This window comes from Myotis lucifugus, unplaced genomic scaffold, assembly GCF_000147115.1.
Source record: "Myotis lucifugus unplaced genomic scaffold, Myoluc2.0 scaffold_1034, whole genome shotgun sequence".
NCBI classification, from domain to species: Eukaryota; Metazoa; Chordata; class Mammalia; order Chiroptera; family Vespertilionidae; genus Myotis; species Myotis lucifugus.
Genome location: NW_005872082.1, coordinates 56057 through 64992, shown reverse-complemented (window position 1 = coordinate 64992; position 8936 = coordinate 56057). Strand labels below are relative to the sequence as shown.

General features: G+C 55.4%; 1 protein-coding gene across 1 annotated transcript in view; it reads left to right on the top strand.

The window, feature by feature from the left end:
* PLEKHA6 (pleckstrin homology domain containing A6) overlaps window positions 1-8936 on the top strand; it is a 54559-nt gene that overhangs the window by 31504 nt on the left and 14119 nt on the right. Inside the window, 4 exon segments of the mRNA XM_023747888.1 lie at window positions 4953-5021; window positions 6248-6328; window positions 6611-6760; window positions 7554-7649. Of these exon segments, the coding sequence (XP_023603656.1) occupies window positions 4953-5021; window positions 6248-6328; window positions 6611-6760; window positions 7554-7649 (396 nt within the window).

The following is an 8936-nucleotide window of genomic DNA, read 5'->3' as shown; positions in this document are numbered from 1 at the left end:
GTAGGCAGAGCTGGTGCCCCCCTTGCCACCCCTGCTCCTCCGCTCCTCCCCGCCTCCTCCCGCCTCCTCATCTTCCATCCATCTGACAGCCTTTGTTGGCACAACCAGGACACAACAAAGTGGCCTATATTTTGGTTTGTGCCTTCACACCCCTTCCCTTTCGAGCTTTTTAGGGCAGCTGGGAGTTTCCCGGGGAAAGGAGAATATAAATGGCCCCATGAATAATGAATGCCACCTCCTGTTTGTTCAGCCAGATGGGCCTGCCCCCAGGGGCAGGCGGGAATTTGCATCTTTGCTGGAGAGAGTAGCACGGATGAGATGCTTGGGCCTAACATGCTAGGGTTTAGTTCAGCGGGAACCTGGGAAATGACCCTGTTAGACTCTGCAGTTTGTAAACAGGATGACAGACTTGTCCTAGGATGGTTCAAAAACCCTATCGATTCAGTATATTTGTTAGTTCACATACAGGCACAGCGTATGTTTTCCTGCGAATTCACTATGGTGGACAGAGGGAGTCGTTTCAACCCAGTTTCACAGATGAGCGTCCTGAAGAGGCAGAGATTGTTCCCACGGGATGGAAGCCATGGGCTGCCTGGGCCGGGCTCCTGGGCTCTCTGCCCATTGGCCACCTGGCCTTGTAGGCTCAGGGGGCGGTGACACTCACAGCCAGGGGTCAGCACGCTGGGCATTTCTCTGAGCACATCCTCTCATGCTCAGATCTGTGCTACAAATCACGGGAGGCAGCCTGGGGCGGTGGGGAACATCATAATGGTAGTCATAGCAACAACAGTGGCCGCAGCGACCAGAATTGGGTGCTTCCTCTGTGCTCCGTGCTGTTCTAAGCACTTCACAGAGCCTAACTCATTTAATCTTGGTAGAAACCCTCATCCCCCCAGGATAGCAAGATGGGTGCTATGATGATCCCCTTTTATAACTGGTAAAACTAAAGCTCAGAGAGGCTAGAAAGTGGGCTGAGGGCACACAGCTGGTGCATGGCAGAGCGTGGAATAGGAGTCTGAGCTTTGACCTAGTTTATAGCTGCGGAAACATCTAGTAAATGAAGAAGCTGGGGTCACACCTCATCGGGATGGTTTTGTGCTCTCGGAGCTGTCGAAAGAAGCAGAAGCATGGCATCAGAGGCGATAGCCATGACTGTGGGTGGTTCTAGTCACAGCATGTGACAAGCACCTCATGGGCCTCATGTCTTCGTGACTCATCCTCGCAGAAGGCCTTGGGCACGGGAAGCGCTGACACCTGCGTGTCAATCAGCAGGGAGGGCTCCCGGCCCGCAAGGACCTTGCAGTTAGTTCCAGAAAGCAGCACTGTGTTGCCCAGTCCCTGGGGGTGTCCAGTCCGTGGATAACCGGGAGGCCAAGCCTGAGCTGGCCTGGAAGCCCTGACCCCCAGCCCCAGAGCTGGGTCTGCTGTGCCCTGGGCAGGCTCTCCTCCCTGCAGCCCGTCCACAGTGCCTGGCTGTCTGGTTATTCAGTGCAGACAGCCGTGCCTCTACTGGGGCCTCTGTCCTCCCAGAGGGGCGGGGCTTCAGAAATCACCTTTCGGAGTTGTCCCCGTCAATAAACAGACATCCTAGATATTCTTAAGAGGCAGTTGGACATGATAAGCCTCCCGAACACAGAGTCAGACAGGGCACTTTAGTTCCAGCTCTGCCATTTACAAGGATTTTGCTTTGTTGTTTTTTTACCTTGAAAATGTCTCTAGTCTCTCTGGGCCTTTGTTTTCTCAATTATAAAACAGTGATCATAGAACCTGCCCTCCCTGCCTCCAGAGGTATCGGGGGAATCGAGTAAGAATGCATTTGAGAGCACGTTAGCAGGCATTGGCAGTAAGTGGTCATTGCTGCTCTGGTTATTTTATTGTTCTTTTTCTTCTAAAACTCAATTTCAAATATTAATGAGCGCCCTTATTATGTATAAGGCACTGGGCTAGGTGCTGTCTCAGAGAGACAAAGGATGGTACCCAGGAGTCTTCCTAGAGACAGGCCCCACCTGGGCTGAAAGAGCTCGAGTCACACCAGGGTGGGTACAGGCCTGGGTGGGGCCAGTCCTGCTTCTCTCCTTTCTTCTCCAGGTCCGCTGGCTGGTGGGGGGACGGGGGGACGGGAATGAGACCAGTGCGCATCCAGGAAGGGCCTGGCCTCCCTGCCCTCTCACAGCCGATGTATTGGTAGATCTTCCTTGTCTTCCATACACACATCCATACGCCATCCACACATCACACACAGGACACAGGCATGACACACAGGTAGCAGATGTCAACATTCACCCATGTGCACACCCCATGCACAGTAAATACAATCTCTCTCTCTCTCTCACACACACACACACACACACACACACACACACACAGGCTCCAAGAAGACAAGGAACTAGATCAACTCTAGTTCAGATCCTTACAATGTGGTTGATGTCCTGTTGACTTACCTGTTTCACAAAGACTCAACCTTATGTTATAATCACTCTTTTGAAAGTCTTTTAAGTGACATTTTATGCCATAGAAAAAAATTTCCAATTAGGCTAATGAGGCAGGAAAATCAGATTCTCCGAAAGCCTTTTAAAATGCTGTGGGACCTGCAAATGGGGGTGGGTGGGTGCCCCTCACCCATCCACGGCACACGGAAGCAAGGCCGAATTTGGACCACCACCCAAATGGTACGAGGAAAATACATGTGGGTCCAATAAAGATTGGCAAGACAGGGGCAGAAATGGGGGGCCTCCTGAACTGAGAACCCAGAAGATCTGCCCTAAGGTGGCCCTATCCCTTCCCTTACTCACTTCTCCCTAAAAAGCTTTTCCTGTGCTCCTCCTCTCTGCTGCCTACTCCTGCAGATGAATTGAGTTAAAGGGACATAGCCAAGGACGCTCCCTACTATGTTCACTTTTTGATGCCATCACCCTGGAACCAGTGGGGGAAATGATGGCATTTCTGGTTGTTATGTTTGGCTCGTCCCCTCTCTTTCCCTCCATCCCTCCCTCACCTTTCTTTTTTTTTTTTCATTTGCTAAATAGTCTTCCCCCCGCCCCCCATGTTCCCAATGATGCTTGAAACATAAGATAACGTGTTGGGAGAGCAGTGTTCCAATATCTGGTGTCCCTTTAACATGGCTTGCTTGTTTTGGCCTCCTTATTTGCTCCCTAGCGTCATCCAAGATCGGCATGGATGCTACCAGCCCAGCTCTGGAAACCATGTTTAGCAATCCTTTCTACTCTAGAGCCAAGAGGTGGGCAGGGGTTGGGGCGAGAGACCTGTGCCTAGGTGTTTGGGAAGCCCACCCAGAGGCAGCTGTTCCTCTGCAGTTGTTTCATTGTTCAAATTGTGGGAGACTGGCCTTTGCCGCTGCCTGTGTGGTCCTTGACCAAAGCAGTGTGCGACGTGAGAGCTGGGGCAAGGAGATGACCGACTTGACCAATGTGGGCGAGACCCATCGTCCTCAGGAACCCTGGGAAGCGTCATTGGGCTGGGACATCTCAGAGCTGTGAGCAAGGGCGCAGGGACCTCCCAGCTCCCTTCTGTGGCCTTTCCTCGGGGCAGCTTCAGGGCTGGTCCTGAGATGGAGTTCACAGAGGAAGAGTGATGGGTGAGGCCAAATAGAGGCCAGCTAGAGGGTGCTGGAGCCCCCAAGAGGACCTGCCCTGTTCTGTGTCCCGGCAGGCGAGCGCAGGAGGGTGTGGGGGAAGCATCTCTCTGTGAGTCTGAGTTTGAATCGTCCGTTCCTTCCTCTGCTGCAGATGAGTGAGAGTGAGACTCTCATCAGTATGGTGAACCGCATGGTGGAGAGCTCCTCCCCCAGGGCCCAACTCTTCATGCAAGTAAGACCTCTGCTGGCAGCATGAGCCCTGTCAACACTATGTCAGCTGCTTGTGCATGGTCCAGTCAACCCACCTGGGATGGGGCTTGCTCCGCCCAGCCCACTCATCTGCCAGGCCTCATCTCCCAGGCTCAGCCCGGTCTCCCTCCTTTAATGCTAGTGTGTTTCCTTCATTCTTCATGTTCATGGATAAACCCAAGGCCCATTTCCCAAACCATCAAAATAGCACCGACATCTCATGCCTGCCAGGGATCACAGATCTGCTTTGTTAATGTCCAGGGCTTCTATTTTATATTTGGTATCTTCTCCGCAGACATTACTGGGGATGGGGGCATGGGTGTGTGACAGGGAACCATCCCAGGCCAACGGTGTGAAAAGGGTGCGGTGGTTACTGGATGCGTCATGGAGGGCAGGGAGCACGTACTGGACCCAGAGACACTTCTGTGTGTGTGTCAGTCCTGGTTCAGGCACCAGCCCTGTGACGTGTTCAATCCGCTAGGTCCGTGTTTGGCAAACTGCGGCTCTCAAGCCACATGCGGCTCTTTGGCCCCTTGAGTGTGGCTCTTCCTAAGCCTTAGGAGTACCCTAATTAAGTTAATAACAATGTACCTACCTATATAGTTTAAGTTTAAAAAATTTGGCTCTCAAAAGAAATTTCAATCGTTGTACTGTTGATATTTGGCTCTGTTGACTAATGAGTTTGCCGACCACTGCACTAGGTCAACAGTCTCAAGTATTTCCAATGCTCATTCTGTTCTCCCATGTCTGATCCTCAAACACAGCTGAAGGATAACTATTGTTCTCCTGGTTGTTACCCACAGCCCTCTGGGAGCTACACACTCTTGGAGTCCCTCTCAGCAGTAGCTTTGGGAAGAGGAGACAGCAAGAGCTGAGCAGTGCCTCTACTTCTAGAACGGGCCTAGGACCATTGGGATGGAGCCTAGACCAGGCCGCCCCAGGCTTCCCAGCCAGAGCACAGAGAGTTAGCTCAGCTCAGGGGCCCAGGTGGAAGCTACCAGAGGTGGTGTCCGATGGTCTCTGGCAAAAATGGAGCAAGGGCTGTCGCTCTCCCACCTCCGCATGCCCTCTGTGCCCTGCTGCAGTAACCGGCCTCATGTTCCCGCAGGTCCCTCCGTACCCAGAGGTGTTCCGGGACAGCGCCCACACCTACAAGTTAAACGAGCAGGATACAGACGTAAGAGCAGCGCTCCTGCTCCCTCTGTCCACTCCACCCCTCCTGCTGCTCTTCTCGTCCTCCAGCTCCTCCATCCATCTCTCTCCTCGCGGCTCTTCACACATGCGATTCATGTTCTCTCTCACTGCAAAGACAACATTCTTCCTGTCCCTTCTCCCTCCCCCCTTCTTTTCCCATTCTCCCCCCTCCCCCTGCCTCCCACTCTGGCTGTGTGTTCCCCCCTGAGCCCCAGGCCCCATGTCTCCAGCAGTGGGATCTGCTTCCTGCAGGAACTCAGACTTTGCTAGGAGGTCAGTTGTAGTCCCTAGGTAACTGGAAAGAACATGGCTGTGCCCCAGCCCTCCGGGAGCCTCAGGGTAGCGGCAGACACCAGATGCCAGTAGGTGGCAGCAGATGCTTCATATACGAACAGCCCGATAACAGGTTCTGCAGGAGTGAAACCATGTGGGCTGGTAGGTCAGGGTCAAAACAGGTGGCATGTGAGCTGGCCTTGAGCTAACAGGCCCAGAGGCATGATCTGGTTCAAGGGGAAGGAGCTGCAGGGGTATATGAGGAATGGCATGAATAGAGCTGTGCATGTAGGAAAGCACAAGTCTTTCTGGAAGAAAGTGTGGCCTCACCTGCTTTCTCTCCATCTCCACTGGCTTTTCTGGGGAGCAGATCTGCCCAGCAGGCCTGGGAGAGGTTCCATTCAGGCGAGGACCAGACCTCCGAGGGACCCCAGCGTCAGCCACCCTGAGACCCTGGCAAGGGGAGGGGAGAATAGGTGGTGTGGACCATGGAGCCAGTTTACATTGTTTACTGGGTTTCAGAGACTGTTGTCCAAACACCCTACCTACCCCTTGAGTCCATATCACCCAGGAGGCCTGGAGGGCCAGGCCACGTTCTCTCCCCAGCCCTCATGAGTTGGAAGACCTGGGAGGATGGGAATGTAGGAGCCTAATGTTTGGCGTTCAGCCCTCTCTTCTCTCAAGCTGACTCACTTCCTCAGAGAATAAACACACCTCCCCTCCCAGTGGGTTCCCGGGGAGTCTCCCAAGGTAAAGACCACCTTCCTGTTCCCAGGAGCTTCCCAAGTCAAGGTGAAAGGCTAGGCTTCTCTGCAGGGGAAAGGAGGCGGTATCCAGAGGCCGGGCCCTGCCAACCCAAGTCTCAGGTCCCCATCAAATCGTGTCCTTCACCCCCTTCTCTCTCCCTTCCTGCCCCCCACTCCCTCGGGACCCCAGAAGTTGCTGGGCAAATTGTGTGAGCAGAACAAGGTGGTGAGGGAGCAGGACCGGCTGGTGCAGCAGCTCCGAGCTGAGAAGGTGAGAACCAAGGGGTGGCCTTGAGTGGGGGCAGGTGGTGGGGGAGAGCTGGCGGGGAAGGTGTGGGCTGCCATCTCCATCTTGACTAACCTGAGAGCTTTGCCCTCCTTGAATTTCTGTCCTGCCCTTACTCTCCTGGGCAGCCTCAGGCAGGGTGAGGACAACCTCCACTAATCGGCCTGGTTGGGCCTCTAGGGCTCCGGCCTGGGTTGGGTTGCTAACAGCCCCGAAGAGGGGAGCTCAGGGCCACTCACAGCCCCCCCCCCACCCGCCTTTCCTCAGGAGAGCCTGGAAAGTGCCTTGATGGGGACCCACCAGGAGCTGGAGATGTTCGGGAGCCAGCCCGCCTACCCAGAGAAGTTGCTGCATAAGAAAGAGTCCCTGCAGAACCAGCTCATCAACATCCGGGTGGAGCTGTCTCAGGCAACCACGGTAGGTAACCACGGAAACCAGAGCAGGTCTGCACCTGCCAGGAGAGCCTCCCCTCCCCTCCCCTCCCGTCCCCTCCCCTCCCCAGCGGGGCTCCCCGAATCCCAGGTCTCCCCAGAGGGCCAGAGCAGGGTGCTCCTGGGGAGGGACACAAACAAAGACCGGAGCTCTGCCGTGCAAAGAGACAGCCGGTAACCCAGGCTGCTCACCCCACAGTCTCCAAGGAACTGGCGAACTTTCCACCAACTATACCTGCCCCAGGACAGTGTGCAGTCGAGGCCACTTATTTCCCCGGCTGCTCTGTCTTCTCCCCTGGAGAACCCGGACCCTGGCAGCAATGCTGCTGCCTGGTCATCCTGGTGGGCCCAGGGCAGACCCTCCCAGCTGACGGCCTGGGTAATAGCTCTCAGGGCAGCAGCAAAAGCCCCCGGAGAGCATGGCCAAGAGAGGAGAGCAAACCTCCAGAGGCACAGCCCTTCCCTCCGTCTCTTTCCCCTTTACCCTCCCCTTTCCATGGCCCGATCTGGGAAGCAGGAGGGTGAGGGCGCGATGCTCCCCCCTCCAGCCTGGCCACATGTCTGGAGAGGATGCTATTTTCTCTTACTTCGGTTTGCAGCAGGGCGGGCTGTGGCACCTCTTGTAAGGCCGGTGCTTGGCTGTCATTCGCATGTCGCAGGCCTGTGCGCTCTCCTCCCGGCCCTCCCCAGATCTGCCGGCTCGGGCCCTGGCCCCAGGCCCAGTCGCAGGATGAGGGATGCTAGGCGAGCTGCTTTCTCAGTAACCGCTCCCCGTGCAGGCCCTGACCAACAGCACCACGGAGTACGAGAGCCTCGAGTCGGAGGTCTCTGCCCTGCACGATGACCTCTGGGAACAGCTCAACTTGGACATCCAGGTGACCAGGGTCCTGGGCAGGGGAGGGGGGCGCGGCCCGCATGTGCTGTGGGTCTTCCCTTGTCCTTGTGGCCAGAAGAGACCAGAGTGGCTTCCTCTCTTGCTTTAGAGATTTCAGACTTAAGACGAGGAGTTGGTTTCTGAGACAAAAGACCAGGTTCAGGCCACTTCAAAGGGACTCTAAATTCCAGGATGAGGAAACGTGGGGTTCTTCTTCAGTTCCATCAAATGACAGGGAATGAGCCAAGGAGAAGCAGAGGAGCGTGTTAGATGTCAGGTGTTGTCTGACTGAAGGATTGAACAGACATAAATATAAATACACGATCGATATAAACCTCCCTCGGGACATCAGAAGGGTAGGCAGTACGGGCTACACTCAGGCATTTAGGTAGGAAGAGACCTCCTTTCAGGGACTTGTTAGAAGCCCTGTCTGGAGGCAGCGCTGGACATGCTGACCGTGGGCATCTTGTTCTCTGCCTCCCTCTGTCTTTTCTCTGCTCAGCACGCACCTCCGTGCCTCCTCTCTCGCTGGCGTTGCAAGCCCTGTTTCTCTGGTGCGGTTAAGCCCTGGTTTCCCCGGTTTTCCTCCTGTTTCCTCCTGGTAACAGAACTTACCACCCTAGCCTCGCCGCTGGTTAGGTGGAGTGAGGCGAAGGCCTGGTCCGAGGACCCAGGTGGTCGGTGGGCGACTTTAGGAGGTAGGGGAGTGTGAGCAAGAGCACCAGATCTCGGAGCAAACAGACCCAGATTCAGGTGCTGGTCGCACAACTTACAGGTGGCTGGGCTGAGTCCCTTCTTCTCGGAAGTGGGGACAGCGGCCACGCCTCATAGAGCCGTGTGGCCAGAGCGGGTTAGTGTCTGCACAGCACTGAGCGCCGTGCCCGGGGTGGGGGTGCTAAATCAGAGGTGGCCATCACTTTTCAAAGAGTGGGTGCTGTCATCGAGTATAACCCATGAGCATTTAGGCATATGCTGGGGGTGGGCATTACAGAAGAGCTACTTGGAGCTGAAGAAAACCGGGAAACTGGAGCTCAGCCTGGAAAGTGGGCTGCCCTAGAATGTCCGCCTGCGGGGCCTCCACGCCAGGACCTGTCTCCCCCAGGGGCTCTGGGGGCGGGTCCCCACTCTCTTTTGGTTCCGAGTCCTCAGGTTGACCTAAGGGGGCTCTTTCCTCTGATGACAGAGTCCTCTCCTTGGCATTCAGAACTGCGTTTCATAGAGGCTGAGGACACAGAGGCTGCCCAGTAGAGAGCGGCGAATGTGCTGGAGGGTGTGTGTGAGTGTGTGT